The following is a 17,677-nucleotide window of genomic DNA, read 5'->3' as shown; positions in this document are numbered from 1 at the left end:
GGGGGGGGGGGGGGGGGGGGGGGGGGGGGGGGGGCGGACCGGATCAGGGCAGTCCAGACCCACCTCCATTTAACTTCTGTTATCCTCAGAGGCCATAAGATGGCAGTTAAGGGGCTAGTTATGCACTCAAGAGTGTTTTTGTTTAACTCAACTTGTGTTTACGAAGTTTTAAAAGTAACTGTCAACATTAAAAACAATGAGATTTCATGGAAAATTTAGGATTATGGGCTTACTGGAGGTTGTGGCCACAGGCCTGGCCAGGTGCTCAGGATGTGCACTCTCCAGGCAACCCTGGGAGCTCTCCCGGAACCACACTTCCTCCCATCCCACAGGACCCCTGCTTAGCACATCTGCACCTGCCCACCATAGCCCCTGCCTTCATGTTTTCGTATTTCCTGGCCCCTCGGCTGCTCTATTACCCCAAGAAATCGGGGCCCAGGAGACAGGCACCCCTTCCCTGCTGTCCCCCAGCTCTCTCTCTTCTCTCAGCCCCCAGCATGGAGAGAGACCCTCAGCCTTCATTTCCAGCTCTGTCAGATCCTGGGGCTCAGGGTGTGGCCAGGCCCTGATGGGGTGGGAAGGGGCCCAGCCGGGCTCTCAGAAGCCATCAGAAGTCCCTGCACCACAGCCAGAGGGCCACCAGGGGCTGAGTGGGAAAGGGGGCAAGCGCTGGAGGAGGCTGCGGTCGTGGGCATAGCTCCCAGGGCTGCTGAATGAGGTCAAGAGAGCTTCCTGGAGGAAGGGAGTCTTGAGCTGACTTTGGGGGGAGGTCAGGCATGTACTTGGCCAAAAGGAGAGTCAGGGACTCCCCAGACCTCAGCAAGCATGTGCCTGGCCAAGGGGGCAGTCAGGGACTCCCCAGGCCCCAGATGGCCTTGCGGCACTGCACACAGCAGGCCAGGCCTCGGCAAACATGGAGAGCCTTTGCCTTTAGGTGGCTGCTGCCCTCGCCTTCTTTGCAAACCCCAGTGGGCCCAGCCCATAGGCCTGGCAGCCACCGCCCAGCCTCTGCCCACTTCTCCAGAACTCCCACCCAACCCTCAGGGCTCTCTCCCTGCTGCCCATCCTTTAGCGCCAAGGTCTCAGGGCCAAGAGCCCTGTCCGGCTCCACTGCCCCGCTGCCCCAGCTGCTCCCCGGGGCACACCCTGGCAGCCGAGGCATGTGCCCTGGGCAGGATGGGGCCAAGGCCTGCCAGCTATTAGGAAGGGAAGAGCTGACGAAATAAAAGCCACCCGGGTCTCCCAAAAGGGTCCCCTGATTTGCCGGCCACGCTGGGGTGGGCACTCACTTTCCCCTCCTCGCCTCCAAGGGCCCAGAATGGACGCCCAGCTCCAGCGGTCCGGGGCACTGGAGGGGCGGGCGGGGTGCAGCCCGGCGACCCCCCCTACTGCCCCCGGCCGGCGCCCAAGCCCCTGGCGCCTGCCGCGGTCGGAGTCCGGACCTACCTTGGCGCGCACTCGCGCCCTCCCCGCGCGGGGCTCCGCTCGGCCGCTCCGGCTGCAGCGCGCGGGCGAGCCGGGACTGTCCGGAGGGCGGCTGGCAGGGAGGGCGGGCGGCGGGCGGCGGCCGCGGGGAGGGGACCGCTTTATGGGGCGGGCGGCAGGTGGGAAGGAGGCGCTGGTGAGTCAGGCCGGCCGCATTCCTGCGCGCGGCGCGCACCTGTCGGGGCAGGAGCCGGGCGCTGCCGCCGCCGCCGGGCCCGCCCCCCGGAAAAGGCTGCGGCTCCCCCGGCGCCCGGCCCCTGCGCCTCGACCCGCGGCGGCGGGGGCGGGGGAGGAGCCTCCCCCCTCTCTCCAGTCCAGCCCCGGGCGCCGCGCCTCCCCACCCCGCCAGGCTGCAGACTCGGGCGCCCGGCTGCCTCGGGCCGGGGGTGGCCTGTTAGCCCCCGGCTCCGCCCGCCGCCCTCCCACCTCCGGACGCTAGGCTGTGAGCAGCCCCGCTGCCCCGACGGCCAAACCCGCAGTCGACCGTGCGCTTGCCTTCCGTCCTGTGCCGGCGCGAGGCGCGAGGCGCGGGCCCAGGGATGCCCCAGACCGATCTGTCATTCCCGGGGTCCGCTCGGCCTCCCCTTCCCCCCGCCTCCACGTGTGTCCAGAGGGAGATCCCAGTAAGGACTGCTTCCCTGAGTGTCCTCAGGCAAGGTACTTAAACCTCCTTAAAATGTGAGTAATACCCATCAAGTGGCCGGCACTGACCCGACATGGAGTGGGCACTCAAATTGTTATAGTTGTTCTTGACAAGCCGGTTCACAAACCTGACCCCTGCGGTCCTCTGCGTGCAGTCTTTCAAGTGCCACACGTGTTCAAGCTGGAGCCTCTCAAGTTGCTCCATGACCCCAACCTGGTCTCCTTCTCTCGCCCCACCTGCCAACAGTGCCAGACAACACCCCATGGCTAGCAGCCCGGCTGCCCAAACCATGCAGCTTCCGGCCACCGTGCTTTCGCTGGAGGCTGGGCCCTCTGCTCGGGATGTCTCCATTCTCCCACGCCGCTGCCCCCAACCAGCCTGGTTTATCCTTCTTTCACTTGAAGGCTGATGTCACATGCTCCAGGGAGCCTCTTGACCTCCCTGCACCCTTGGTGGGATTATGTGTCCCTGTAGCCACCCCCCCACCCCAGGGCATGGCTTTTTCTTCTCATTTGCCATATTGGCTTGAAATGATCTGTTTAGGGGTTTCTCTTTCCCACTAGACTGTGAGCCCTGAGGATGGATGCTCTCTAGCACATCTTTTAATTTCCAGGACCTAGCACAGTGCCTGGCACATAGCAGGTGCTCAGTGAAAGTGTGGCTGAACCAGATGGGATTGCCACAAAGCCTCCCAGCTGTCAGTGCTCTCATCTGTAAACAGGCTTGTGCCCTGCCAGCTCTCAGACTGATCACGGGGGCAGGTGGGACCGGATGTGGAAGTGCCACGAATACATGAGTGCTCCCTGCAACTGTGTGAGCCACAGTCTCCCTTGCCCGCCTGCCCAGTGGTCTTTTTTTTTTTTTTTAAAGATCTTATTTGGGGCACCTGGGTGGCTCAGTCGGTGAAGCATCTGCCTTCAGCTCAGGTCATGATCCCGGGGTGCTGGGATCGAGCCCCATGTCGGGCTCCCTGCTCAGCGGGGAGTCTGCTTCTCCCTCTCCCTCTGCCTGCCACTCCCCCTGCTCTCTCTCTCCCTGACAAATAAATAAAATTAAAAATAAATAAATAAAGTAAGCTGTATGCCCAACGTGGGGCTTAAACTCACGGCCTTGAGATCAGGAGTCCCATGCTCTACTGACAAAGCAGCCAAGCACCCTCTGCTTAATGATGGGTCTCCAAAGTGGACTGCAGACTCTCCAGGGATGTGCCAGATGATCCACTGTTTTTGTGTTTGACAATGTACATCACTTATTGTAGAGTGGTACGTGTGTCTACAAATAAACAAGGTAAATGATCAATAGTGGATGTGTGATCAAAACAGTCTGGTGACCATTCTAGAGACCCACTGTCAACCACCTCTCTAACTGAGGGAGACACCCCTCGGGTGGACAATTGCTAGGCCTGGTCTCTCCCTGGGGCTAGGGGATTGCTCAATAGACCCCTGTTAAATTATTTTTCCCCCAGGGGCATCTGGGTGGCTCAGTCAGTTGAGCATCTGACTTGATTTCGGCTCAGGTCATGATTTCAGGGTCCTAGGCTCAAGCCCCACATCGGGCTCTCTGCTTAGCAGACAGCCTGCTTCGCCTTCTCCCTCTGCCTCTTCCTGGCTTGTGCTCTCCCTGTCAAATAAATAAATAAAATCTTTTGTTAAAAAAATAATTTATTTATTTATTAGACAGAGAGAGAGAGCACAAGCAGGGTGAGCAGCAGAGGGAGAGGGAGAAGCAGGCTCCCCACTGAGCAGGGAGCCGGACGTGGGACTCAATCCCAGGACCCTGGGATCATGACCTGAGCCAAAGGCAGCTGCTTAACTGACTGAGCCACCTAGTTGTCCCAATAAATAAAATTAAAAAAAAAATTATTTCCCCCAACTTTTTTTTATTATTGTGTTAATCACCGTACATTAATTACATCATTAGTTTTTGATGTAGTGTTCCATGATTCATTGTTTGCGTATAACACCCAGTGCTCCATGCAGAACGTGCCCTCTTTAATACCCACCACCAGGCTAACCCATCGCCCCACCCCCCTCCCCTCTAGAACCCTCAGTTTGTTTCTCAGAGTCCATAGTCTCTCATGGTTCGTCTTCCCCCAACTTTTTTTTTTTTTTAAGATTTTATTTATTTATTTGAGAGAGAGAATGAGCTAGAGAGAGAGAGCATGAGAGGGGGGAGGGTCAGAAGGAGAAGCAGACTCCCTGCCGAGCAGGGAGCCCGATGTGGGACTCGATCCCGGGACTCCAGGATCATGACCTGAGCCGAAGGCAGTCGCTTAACCAACTGAGCCACCCAGGCGCCCCTCCCCCAACTTTTTATTTTGAATATTTGCCAACGTACAAAAACAGTTGAAAGAAGAGTACAAAGATCACTTGTATTTTTTACCACCTAGATGCAAGAGTTAACATTTTGTGGGGTGCCTGGGTGGCTCAGTTGGTTAAGCATCTGCCTTCGGCTCTGGTCATGATCGCAGGGTCCTGGGATCCAGCCCTGAATTGGGCTCTCTGCTCAACGGGGAGCCTGCTTCTCCCTCTCCCTCTGCCTGCCACTCCCCCGTTTGTGTGTGCTCTCTCAAATAAATAAATAAAATATTTTAAAAAATAAATAAAAATATAAAAAATTATTTTCCCCCAACTTTTTATTTTGCGTATTTGTAAACATACAAAAACAGTCGCAAGAAGAGTACAAAGATCACTCATATTTTTTACCACCCAGACGCAAGAGTTAACATTTTGCCATATTTGCTTTATCTATATATTTGTTATGTACTTATATATCTTTATTTGAATTTAAGAGATCATGACATTTCATCCCTTGACACTCCAGGCATGCATCTCCCAAGAACAGCTCCCCACAACCACAATAACTTTGTCACACCTAAGAAAATGAACAAAAATGTCCTGTTATCCATGATTCAGTCATATTAAAATTTCTTAGTTGTCCCAAAAATGTCTGTTGTAACTGTTTCCTTTTTTTAAACTTTTTAACTGTTTCCTTTTGAATTTGAGTCCAATCCATTGCATTTGATTGCTTTCTTTTTCTTACTTTATTAATTAATTTAAATTATTTTTTTTAGAGATTTTATTTATTTATTTGAGAGAGGGAGAGTGCGCACACGGGGGTTGTGGGGGAGAGGGAGAAGCAGATGCCCTGGTGATCATGGAGACTGACATGACGCTCCGTCCCAGGACCCTGAGATTATGACTTGAACCGAAGGTAGTCACTTAACTGACCCACCGAACCACCCAGGTGCCCCTCTTTCTTGCTTACTCCCCCCGCACCATTGACCTTTTGAAGAGACAGGCCAGTAGTGATCTGCAGAATGTCCCACTGTCCAGATTTGTATGATTACTTCCTCATAGTGTCATTGGACTTTTTTTTTTTTTTTTTTTTTTAGCTTCCTGTAAACTAGAAGTTAATGTCTAAAAGCCTGATTAGATTTAGGTGAAACATTTTTGGCAAGGATGGTCCTAGATGGTGCTGGGTGTGTTTTATTGGGTGGCACATGATCTCAGCTGCCTCGCTGTCAGTGATTATTAGGGAAATGACTGCCATCTCTTTCCATTGTAAAAATACATTATTTACTTTGTGATTAAGAAGTAAGCTGGGGGGTGATGATGCTTTGTCACCCTGCCCACTTCCCAGCAAACTTTCACTGAATGGTTTTAGTCAGCATCCCTTGTTGATCTCTGCCTGAATTTGGAGGTTGAAGAATGGTGATTTTCTGTTTCTACATTAATAGAAGCTATCCTTCTGATTAAAAAAGAAAAATAGAAGTTCCCTTCATCAACAGGGGATGAACTATGTGCCTCCAAAAATGTAGGATATGGCTGACTCAGTCAGTAGAGAATGTAACTCCTGATCTCGGGAGGGATTGTGAGTTCAAATCCCACACTGGGTGTGGGTGTGGAGCCTGCTTAAAAAAAAAAAAAACAAAAAAACCCAAGTCCTCCAAAATATAGGATAAATGCTTCTTTTTGGGTTATAGAAATTTTTTATTTTTTATTATTTCGTATTTTATTGAACAGGTCTGAAATGCAAAGCTAAAATAGGACTTTTTTTTTTTTTTAAAGATTTTATCTATTTGACAGAGAGAGACACAGGGAGAGAGGGAACACAAGCAGGGGGAGTGGGAGAGGGAGAGGCAGGCCTCCCACGGAGCAGGGAGCCCGATGCGGGGCCCGATCCCAGGACCCCGGGACCACGACCCGAGCCGAAGGCAGACGCCCAACAACTGAGCCACCCAGGCGCCCCAGGACTTCTTTTTTTTAAGTAGGCTCCATGCCCAGCATGGGACATGAACTCACAACCCTGAGATCAAGACCTGAATTGGAAACCAAGAGTCACTTAGCTGAGTGAGCCACCCAGGCACCCCTAAAATAGGACTTTAAGGGGGCATCTGGCTGGCTTGGTACAGAAGCCCCATGTTGGGGGTAGAGACTACTTAAAAATAAAATCTTTAGGGGCGGTGGGTGCCTCCATCGGTTAAGCGTCTGCCTTCGGATCAGGTCGTGATCCCAGAGTCTTGGGATCCAGCCCCGCATTGGGCTCCTGGCTCGGCGGAGAGCCTGCTTCTCCCTCTTCCTCTGCCTGCCACTTCCCCTGCTTGTGCTCTGTCAAATAAATAAATAAATAAAATCTTAAAAAAAATAAAATCTTGGGGCGCCTGGGTGGCTCAGGCGTTAAGCATCTGCCTTCGGCTCTGGTCACGGTCCCAGGGTCCTGGGATCGAGCCCCGCATCGGGCTCCCTGCTCAGCGGGAGGCCTGCTTCTCCCTCTCCCACTCCCCCTGCTTGTGTTCCCTCTCTCGCTGTGTCTCTCTTAAATAAATAAAATCTTTAAAATAAATAAATAAATAAATAAATAAATAAAATCTTTAAAAAAATAAGTAAGACTTTAAGAATGTTGAATAATAAAAGGGGGGTAAAGTCCTATTCACACATTTAGTGAGTAGTAAACTAGGAAAATATGTAAAACTTTGGGAATTAGGAAAACCTGTTCAGGACTTAAGGGAGGTCCTCCGTTTCTGACTACAAAAATCTCCCATTGACTAGAGGCTACACAAACAAGAGTGTCGGGTTATGAAAAAGTCCGAATTGCACAAAACCCCTTTTGGAAGGAGAAATGGCCAGTTTGCAGCAGGGATGGTTTGCCTGCAGGGCGAGGCTGGAGGGCAGGAACCCTGCTGGAGGCTGTGGCTCACTTCCGGGACCTGTAGGTAAGAGCAGGTTGGAGGGGTTAGTGCGTTCACCAAAAGGCTTTGCTTTCCAGTTTCTAGGATGCTGATGCTTTCCTCAAACAAGGTAGAAACTTTTTTTGTTTTTTAAGATTTTATTTATTTGAGTGAGAGAGAGAGAGAGAGAGAGAGAGAGCATGTGCACGAGCAGGGGGAGGGGCAGAGGGAGAGGGAGAAGCAGACTCCCCGCTGAGCAGGGAGCCCGATATGGGGCTCGATCCCAGGACCCTGGGATCATGACCTGAGCAGAAGGCAGACGCTTAACGACTGAGCCACCCAGGCGCCCCAAGGTAGAAACTTAAAAATTACTATTATTACAAAACAACCCAAAAGATTTTAATTGTGGTAAAAACATATAACATAAACATTACCATTTTAATCATTTGTAAATGTACAGTTCAATAGTGTTAAGTATATTCACATTGTTGGGCAACAGGTCTCCAGAACTTTTCAACTTGAGAACTGAAACTCTATACCCATTAAACAGCTCCCCATTTCTTTCTCTTCCACCCCCTGGTTAACTACCATTCTATTTTTTTTGTCTCAATGAATTTGACTCCGTTAGAAACCTCATATAAGTGGAATCATACAGTATTTGTCTTTCTGTAATTGGCTTATTTCCACTTATCATAATGTCCATCTATGTTGCATGTGGCAAGAGTTCCTGCCTTTTTAACGTTGAATAATATTCTTTAGTATCTAAATACCACATTTGGGGGCGCCTGGGTGGCTCAGTCGTTAAGCATCTGCCTTCGGCTCAGGTCATGATCCCAGGGTCCTGGGATCGAGCCCCGCATCGGGCTCCCTGCTCAGCGGGAAGCCTGCTTCTCCCTCTCCCACTCCCCCTGCTTGTGTTCCCTCTCTGTCACTCTGTCAAATAAATAAATAAAATCTTAAAAAAAAATAGTGTACAACGGTGATGTGATATAAGAGATCTATATTTGGTCATTGTCCATGATTCCTGGAGCAGCTCTGGAGTGATAAAAGCGAAAGGAGTGTCTTTTGTTATTCATAACAGGCCCCTTTCAACCACACAGAGTTTATGTTAATGAGGTGACTTTTGGAAAGCCACGAAGGATGGGGCGCTCATTGTCAGGGGAACCAACCACGTGATTAGAGTTGGAACTTTTGGCTTGAACACTCCCCCACCCCTACCCCTGCCCCTACTGACCTCTGGGGAGGAGGGGGATGGGCTGGAGATTCAGTTCCATCACTAATAGTCAATGATTTAATCCATCACACGTAGTAATGAAGCCGCCATGAACATCTTAACCAAAGGGGGTTCAGAGAGCTCCCAGGTTGCTGAACACCTGGCCTGCTGGGAGGGTGGTGTGCCCAGAGAAGGCATGGAAGCTCCAAGCCCCTTGCTCCATACTGAGCCTCAATGCATCTCTTCTATCTGGCTCTTTCTTAGTTGTATTCTTTTATAAACCAGTAATCCATTAAGTAAACCGTTTTCCTGAGTCCTGTGATCCATTCTAGCCAATTATTGAGTCTGAGGAGCGGGTCATGGGACCCCCCAATTTATAGCCAGTTGTTCAGAAGTACCAGAGGCCCGGCCCTACAATAAGCATTTGAGTGGGGGGGGTCCCCCCTCTTGTTGGACAAAGCTCTCACAAACTACAGGCAGTTGGTGTCAGAATTACATGATGTGGAAGCCCATACATTGGTGTCAGAAGTGTTTTGTGGTTGTTGTGAGTCGTAGTGTACAGAGAACAAGGGGTTTTTTCCTTTTTTTTTTTAATTTATTTTTTGAGCGAGAGCGAATGAGAGAGAGCATGAGAGGGAGGAGGGTCAGAGGGAGAAGCAGACTCCCTGCTGAGCAGGGAGCCCGATGCGGGACTCGATCCTGGGACTCCAGGATCATGACCTGAGCCGAAGGCAGTCGCTTAACCAACTGAGCCACCCAGGCGCCCTTCCTTTTTTTTTTTAAAAGATTTTATTTATTTGACAAAGAGAGACACAGCGAGAGAGGGAACACAAGCAGGGGGAGTGGGAGAGGGAGAAGCAGGCTTCCCGCTGAGCAGGGAGCCCGATGTAGAGCTCGATCCCAGGACCCTGGGACCATGACCTAAGCCGAAGGCAGACGCTTAACTAAGACTGAGCCACCCAGGCGCCTGGAAATTTTTTTTTGAATCATGAGTTCATATTGATGTTTCCAATTCAAATTTAACATTAGAGAATTTTCTTAATTTCTTAGATTTTATTCTTTTATCTCTTTCCTCTTATTTTTGTTTTGTGTTCCCTTTTCTTCATAAAAGGCATCATATTATATGCAGTGTTCTGCACCTTGCCCTTTTCATTTTATCTCTCCTCAAGATCACTCCAAATCTGCCCATGGAGATCTTCCTCATTCTTTTTTCTGGCTTGACAGGACTTTTTCTTTTTTAACTAAAAAACAATTTTTTTTTTTTTTTTAAAGTAGGCTCCATGCCCAGTGTGGGGTTTGAACTCATGACCCTGAGATTAAGAGTAACATGCTCTACTGACTGAGCCGGCCAGGTGCCCCTATTTTTTTTTTTTTTTTAAGGTTTTATTTATTTTAGAGAGAGATAGAGCTCGAGGGGTGAGGGAGAATCTGAAGCGGACTCCACGCTGATGTGGAGACTGACGTGGGGCTCGATCTCACGACCCTGAGATCATGACCTGAGCCGAAACCAAGAGTCACCCAGGCACCCCTTTTTTTAAACAGATTTTATTTTTAAAAGATTTTACTTATTTGAGAGAGAGTAGGAGAGTGGGGAGTTTGGAGCAGAGGGAGCAGACTTCCCACTGAGCAGGGAGCCCGATGCGGGACTCGATCCTGGGACTCTGCCACCCAGGCGCCCCAAGAGATTTTAAACATATACAAAATTAGAGGGGATAATGAACCTTCCTGTGCCCATGACTGAGCCTCAGCAATTGCCAATGTGTGGACGATCTACAACAGGAAGCTGGGAGGGCGGGGTACGAGGGTCGGGAGCTTTCAGTCCAGTGACCAAGGGGGCGGGAACCACCTCTCCTTCCATCCCTCTGTCCCTCCAATCACCTGGGCACTTGGGCCATAGCCTGGTTGACCACTCTCTCTCCACTCACAAGGAGAACCAGGAGACCCGAGTGGTCTCAGCCCTGCAATGTGTATGCAGTTACGAGGCACGGAGGAGGGAGTGATGAATGCCCAGGGGAGCCTGGGAGGGAAAGCCCGAGCTGCATCTGCAAGTGCTGCAGGTGCACGGGTGGGGATGGTTAAAGGGCAGTAGAGAAGAGGACCTGGAGGCTGGGAGGCTGGCAGTGGCGAGGCTGTTGGCAGCCCTGCATTGCCACACTGAAGGGGGGACTCTTGGGTGGAAAGCAGGGGACCATGTGACCTGGTGAGAGCCCCATGGTGAGGGGGGTGTAGGATGAGGCCAGATGGGGTTGGATGGGAGTGGGGAGGCTGAGAAAACATACAGACGAGGTCGGAGCAAACTGCCACGAGAGGGAGGAGGGCCGGAACTAAGCAGGAAGGATGGTGACAGGGAAAGGGCTTCCCAAGGGGCCCATGAGATGTGGGGACAGCACAGGATCCCAGGTATGGATCCTGAGGTCATCACTATAGGTTAGAACTATAGGAAGAGGGCAGGGATGCCTGGGTGGCTGGGACAGAGTTCAGTTTGTCCAGACTGAGTTCTCTGTGAGCAGGGGCCAACCAGGCAGAAATCACTTGGGTCCCTAGTGCCTGCAACATCCAGTCTCCACAGAAAGGAACTAGTAATTCGACCCCATGCCACCCTCAGTGGGACTAAGGTGGGCAGAAACTAATCCTGTCTTACAGAAGAGTAAAGTCAAGTTCAGAGGGATTTGAGGCCTTGACCCAACTCACAAGGCTTCTAAGGGGAACAGCATGGCCACCTGGGGCTGCCCAACTCATTGGGCGAGTGGTCATTACTGCTCAGGGGCAGGGCAGGGGGTGCCCAGAGGATAGCCCAGGGCCATGACTCTGGCCAGTCTTAACAGCTGTGCAGTCTGCGTCTCTCCTTGGTCTAAATGAAAGAACTGGATGGGCCAGCAACAAACAGTTGTACCTCACAGTTCATACAGCTCGTGCATAAATCACCTCGTGGACGCCTCACAGTCGCCTTAGGAAGCTTTATTCCGGGGACCTGATCGGGAAGCCTCACAGAGCTAAGGGCCCAGGACACACAACTATAACACAACTCGTTCAAACCAGGATCCAGAGCAGAGGTGCCGGGTGTCTGCCGGCCACTCCCGCGGCACCGCCCGGCCTCCCGCACAAGCCCCAGGGCCCTCGCACAACGGAGGGGCCTCCGTTGGAGGTCGCAGCTCTTCTCCAGGGTTGCTAAGTCTCATCAAAGGAGGGGAGGGTGACCACTGACCTCTCTCAGCGCCCACGTGTGTGGAGCGGGGCGAGGCGGGGAGGGATGCCCATGAGTCAACAGTGATTTTGGGGATGGGGGGCAGGATCGTCCTACTCCTCTGGTGATGCAGCAGTTGCCAGACGTCATCTCAGCACCCCCTTGCCAATGCTCCGCCCGTGCCACCGAAGCAACACAGCTCTTCCCCGCCCGGCTTCCCTCTCTGACACGGAGCCCTGCCGCGGGCCTGGAGAGTGGCCAAGGAGCAAGGAAGGCGAGTGAATTCCCTCTGGACTCATGGGCCGACGGCGGCTGGAATTGGTTTTGGCCTCAAGAGGAGCCCGGCGGCCGCAGGCACTGCCCAGGCGCTGCTGTAGGGCCGAGATAACAGGCACAGGAAAGGTGGGGTGGCAGGAGCCTCCCAAGAGCCTGGCTTCCACGTAAACAATGAGTTGCCGCTGGCCGAGGCAGGAGGTGATTCATGTCGCACACCGCGGGGAGCCTGCTGGCCGCGCTCGTTGGGCACTGAGGCACCAGGCAGCCCTGGCCAGGCGCTCAGGCCTCCTGGGCTCCCTGCGTGGGCTGGGGATCCAACCCAGGCCTTCTGGTAACTGGCTTGACTTCAAAAGCTGGGGTGTGTCTAAAAAGTGGTTGGGGAGGGCTCAATCCCCCCCGGAGGCCTCGGCTCTTGTCTGAGAACTGGCCGGGTTTCAGGATCAGGGCAGCGCAGAGCGGGAAGAGCCCCCCCACCCCCCCCGCCCCCTGGACTCCCGCCTGCCCGCGCCGAGAGGCAGACGCTGGGAATGACCACGGCAACTTCCTGGGCCACCCCCACGGACTAGTGCCGCGGGCTTCGGCCGCTCTACCACCAACCCTGAGGTAGCCACCCCAACAAGAGGAGCTGGAGAGAGCACTCGGAACTTCCACTTGGGCCTCAAAACTGACTACAGAAGAGGCCCGTGCAGCCAAGAGGCCTGAGATGTGAGAATATGGCGCTTCTGAGAGGGCACCGGACTCCGAGTGGTGTGTGGACACTGTCCACAGCGGCCGCCTCCTCTGTGCCAATGTCCCCTTCCTGGCTGGGCTGCCGCACAGAGGCTTCTCGGGGGGTGGCATCTGGGAGCAGATCCCAGTCCTGAAGTCAACAAGGCGGCACCTGGGCACCGACGTCAGTCGCCGGGTTGCACAGTCTCCTCGGGTCCTGGAGCGGCAGCTCCCCTCGGAGAATGTCCGAGCCACCCCAAGCTGGGCCCTCGGGTCACTGCTTGGCCTTTTTCACGATGGTGCCCACGGCGGAGATGACCGTGGTCTTGGAGCCACTGGCACTGGTGGTCACCGTGACGACGGCGGGCAGGGTGGCCGTGGTGGTGAGGATGGTGGGCTGGGCTATCGTCGTCACTGGGATGGCCGAGTCCCACTTGCTCTTCCTCTTTTGGGCATCTGGAACAAGGCGAGGGAGGCGTCAGGACCAAGACAAACCGAACAGCAACAGTCCCTTTTCTAGCAGGGCCAGCGGTCAGAGTCTGGGGGCCCAGCCACAGAAATGTGAGGGGCAGCCAGTGAACGGGGGACCCCAGCCCAGGCTTCCAAGAGGCCTTAACAAGCTCGGGAGTCAGAACAAAGCACAGCAAGGTGGAGCCCAGGCCCAGATCCCCAAGGCCCCTGCTCCCCCAAACAAGGCAGGGAAACCCTGGCTCCATGTGTGGTGCGGCGGGAAGCGGACAAGCCGCCTTCTACCTGCCACCGCTGTGCTGGCCGTGCTGGTGGTCGTGGCTGCGGCGTTCGTCGTGGTACCTTTCTTGGTGCCCGTCACAAACTCGATCTGGAGGGAGAGAGGAAAGAGGTAAGGGCGGTGCCCAACTGTCTATCCACGTCCTTCTGCTGGCTCACTACCTTTTGTTTTTTTTAAGTTGAGGGGGAGAGGGAGAGGAAGAGTCCCGAGCAGGTGCCACACCCAGCATGGAGCTGACTCGGGGCTCGATCTCACGACCCGGAGATCCAGACCTGAGCCAAAATCAAGAGTGGGATGTTTAACTGACTGAGCCACCCAGCGGCCCCTTTTATTTTTTAGGAGTGGGGAGGGACAGAGGAAGACGGAGAGAGAGGACCTATTTTTACTACTTTGAAGAGACTTTTTTTTTTAAAGATTTTTTTTTTTTTAAAGATTTTATTTATTTATTTGAGAGAGAATGAGAGAGAGAGAGCATATGAGACGGGGGAGGGTCAGAGGGAGAAGCAGACTCCCCGCTGAGCAGGGAGCCCGATGCGGGACTCGATCCGGAGACTCCAGGATCATGACCTGAGCCGAAGGCAGTCGCTCAACCAACTGAGCCACCCAGGCGCCCCTTTTTTTTAAAAGATTTTATCTATTTATCTGACAGAGAGTGAGAGAGAGAGCGAGCACAAGCAGGGGGAGCGGCAGGCAGAGGGAGAAGCAGGCTCCCCGCTGAGTCCAGGAAGCCCAAAGTGGGGCTCGATCCCAGGACCCTCAGATCTTGACCAAAGCCAAAGGTCATGCATGGTCTGACTTAACTGACTGAGCCACCCAGGCGCTCCGAGGTGAGCCTTCCAAACAGACAAAGGAATGCTCCCGGTGTCACCGAGTTTCTGCACATGCAGGGCAAACCGACTTGCTGCCCTGCCTCACATTCTGGGTGGAGGTGGACCCACCCACACAGGAGCAGCACAGCTTTGATCCCCGGGCGCTGCAGACATGGCCCACACTAAGCCTGGGGTTTGGAACGGGGAGGGAAAGGGCCAGAAGGGACATTCCACCAGCACTAAGAATGAGAAAACCTGATCACCCCAGCAGCCGCTCCGAGAGCTGCCAGCACACCAGGGTTGCAGCCCCTGCCTGGGGGTGGGGAGGCATCCTGGAGCCTCAGCTGGTACCCTGAGGACATTCAGTCTCAGAGCCAAATTTCTGTTCCCCAAAGGATTCAGACCGTGCTGCTTGGGAAGAAATGGTGCTCAGGGCCCTAAAATAAGGGGTCACCTGGCCACTGGACACGGGATCTACAAGGAGGCACTGAGGCGGACTGCGGAGATCAGATCCAGAGGCCAGGAAAGCGCTCTCAGAAGGAAGACCTGCCAGTCTATCAGGCCGGGGAGGACCTGGACGCCAGCAGCGAGAGCCAGCGGGGCGCTGCGGCTGTGAGGGGAGCAGGGAGCTACAGCGCAGCAAACCCCAAGACCCCAGGAAACCAAATGGAAGCACCTGAGAGGCACGCTCAAGCTGAAGGTGAGGGCTGGGAAACGACACTGCACATACCTGCCCCTCCCACCGGGACATTCACCCGTCACTTACTTTGGTTCGTTCCTTTTTGGCCTTTTCCAATTTGTCCATTTCAATCTTCTGGGCTTTAGCTACAAAGACAAGAGAAGATCTGAGAAAAGCAGCCCTGGGAACAGCTCCCACGTGAAGGGCCACTTCAGGCCGAGGGACCCCACACCAGCACTTGCCGTGTCCCCTGTGCTCTTGCTCAGTGTGCACAGGTAGCCTCCAGGCCACGGGGCTCACTGTCCTTTCATGATGGACAAATGGAAGCGCTGGCCCTTGGCCAGCATCGAGCAGAGGCCTCACACTGGAAGGCTCAGGGGCTGGGGCTGTGCACCCTGTGGGGAGGGGCCGGCTGCTCCTGAGCACCAGCTGACTGTCGCCACGTGGGGATGCAGGCCACGTGTGGACGACCTTCCCACTGACCAAGAGAAGCCGGGACTACAGATTTGAGGTAAAATGTTGGCAACTCATTCAAATTAAAGCAAAACTTGTGCGGGCCAAACAAAACACACCTACAGGCCAGATCTGTTCCATGGGCTACTGGGTTAAGATCTGTCAGCGGAGGGCTCGGACTCTGAAATTCCTCCCGGTTCTCCCTATGAGGGACGCTTGAGAAAATGCTTTCTCACTGGCTTCAGGACACGCTGTCCCCCCACCTGGGACACTCTCCCTGCACCTTCGAACTTAGCCCGTATAGGTCTTCCTCGGCAAGGCTGTCCCCCCTTCTGGCCCCCTTCACCTGCATGCACCCCCACCACACCCCTCACTGCTGGGACTGCTCCCTCTTTGCCTTCTGTGCCAGGTCATAAGCCTCCTAAGTCACAGTGGGTCTGTCTCATTCAAGGCTGTATGCCCACCTCCTTGGACATGGCCTGACACAGAGGAAACCCTGAAATACATGTTGGCTGGCTGACTGAACAGACAAAAGGACAGACGGATGGACGGCCACCTACCTAATGCCTCATAGTAGGAGTCCTCAGACCAGCCGTGGGGGTCAAACATATCCTGCAAAAGAAAGAGTTAACATTGCAGCCAGCAAGGGTCATTGGATGACAAATGGCTTAGAGACCCAAGTCCCTCCTCCCCAAGTCTTTCCATGGATTTTTCCTGGCCTGGAGGCCCCTGCCTTAAGGGCACAGGGGCTCAGCTGTCATCCCTGGTCTCCAGCCACAGGGGCGGCCGATCTGCTCCCGGAGCGTTTGTCTGTGGGCTGGGCTGTAGGAGCACAGCGAGTGCGCACTCAGGCCCCAACCACTCAGGGCCCCGGGGCCAGGTCTGTCGCTGCAATCTCTCTCCTGGACTATTTCAGAGCCACGGGGGCTCATGCAGGGGAGACGGAGACTGAGCTCTGCAGTCAGCACTACTGCTACATGGGCCTTTCAGTGGCTCCAGGCCGAATCCAGCAGAGTGAGCACAGGGCCCTGGACAGCCCCCCTCAACCCTCCGCCTGTGTGTGCAAGGCATACCTTCGGGTAGTTGGTGCCCAGCTCATCAATTGCACAGAACTGGATCAGCTTCTCGTAGATGCTGAAAGAAGAACAGCAGAAGGCGCTGAGCAGGCCCTAGTCCCATGCCTTGTGTGGCAGCAGATTTTGAGAGATCAGAACTGTCTAATTCCTGGGCTCAGACGAACCCTTTAAACCAGCTGAACTGTTCCAAGCAAGCTTCCTGACAGAAGAGGCAACGTTCACTGGCCGGACATTAAATCATTCCTAGTCCTCCCCACTCCCAGAGAGATGGGTCATTAGCCAGGCACCAGGACAGGTATGGTGTCCAGGTGAGGGCTGTGTTTTGTTGGTCTTATCCAGACAGCTGACCTACAGTTTGTGGGGCTGGACCGGGGCTACCATACACAGGCCCACATAAGGGCTGGGGCAGGTCCCTGATGTCACCATACCGGACTTTTTACCACGTGTGCCACCTGCTAGGGCCTTGGATGGAATAAAACCCGAACACAGCTCTGTTCCTAAAACCTGTCACCTGCATGCAGCATCAGTGACAGTTTGGAGGAGAAAGAGGAACCCACAGGGACTGTCTAGTCCAACTCCCTCACTGTAGAGATGAGGAGACTGAGGCCTCATGTGGCTGTATGCCTTAGGAGCAGAGCGAGGAGGAGAGCCTAGCTCAGGCCTCTCGGCGTCCACTCTTCATCCTGGTTTCTGTGTTACTGCAGCCTGGGTGGTGGCCCCCTTGGGCAAAGGCGGGATTTTAGCTGGGCCTCTCCCTGCCACCTCCACGGGGGCATTCCAGTCCCCGGGCCAACATCAGTGACTCAAGTGACCCTGTAGGCCCATGGGAAACTCACCTGGGGTTCCGAAATTCTTTTTTCCTTTGGATAATGTAGTTCATATCCATTCCTTCCTTTATCTTCCGCTCATAAAGCTTCTGGATCTTGTCCTATGGAAGAGAAACAGAAGGGCGCTTATGACACCGCCCAACCCACTGGCAATCCCAGCCTGTGGTCACGTGTGCTGGGTGGACACTTGGACCCAGGAGACCCACAGAGCCATGCGAAGCCCTACTCCAGCCATATTGTCTTTCTCCACCCAGCCTGCGACCAGCGCTGAGCACAGATAAGATAAACCGAGACCAGTCTGTTTTCATTTTGCTTTCTCCTGACTCCCTCTAGATGGCTGACATGGGAAGCAGTAAAAGGTCAAGGCAGAGAAACCACGGAGAAGACAATGGATGAACCCCCCCCT

General features: G+C 53.8%; 2 protein-coding genes across 3 annotated transcripts in view; both read right to left on the bottom strand.

Annotated features, from left to right (window-relative positions):
- Positions 1-1,548, bottom strand: part of ITGB4 (integrin subunit beta 4) — a 34,750-nt gene extending 33,202 nt beyond the window's left edge. The window contains exon 1 of the mRNA XM_044921397.1: positions 1,447-1,548. The gene's annotated coding sequence lies outside the window, so the exon portion shown is untranslated. The remainder of the gene's footprint in view (positions 1-1,446) is intronic.
- A 10,906-nt stretch (positions 1,549-12,454) lies between these two features.
- LOC110572524 (SAP30 binding protein) overlaps positions 12,455-17,677 on the bottom strand; it is a 36,030-nt gene continuing 30,807 nt past the window's right edge. For both annotated transcript variants that reach the window (XM_021680851.2, XM_044921727.1), the window contains 6 exons: positions 17,281-17,372; positions 16,442-16,502; positions 15,929-15,980; positions 15,003-15,061; positions 13,433-13,517; positions 12,455-13,135 (listed from right to left, as the gene is read on the bottom strand). In XM_021680851.2, the coding sequence (XP_021536526.1) occupies positions 12,954-13,135; positions 13,433-13,517; positions 15,003-15,061; positions 15,929-15,980; positions 16,442-16,502; positions 17,281-17,372 (531 nt within the window). In that variant the 3' untranslated portion in view covers positions 12,455-12,953. The remainder of the gene's footprint in view (positions 13,136-13,432; positions 13,518-15,002; positions 15,062-15,928; positions 15,981-16,441; positions 16,503-17,280; positions 17,373-17,677) is intronic.

This window comes from Neomonachus schauinslandi, chromosome 15 (genome assembly GCF_002201575.2).
Source record: "Neomonachus schauinslandi chromosome 15, ASM220157v2, whole genome shotgun sequence".
NCBI lineage: Eukaryota > Metazoa > Chordata > Mammalia > Carnivora > Phocidae > Neomonachus > Neomonachus schauinslandi.
This window is presented reverse-complemented; position numbering and strand designations above follow the sequence as displayed.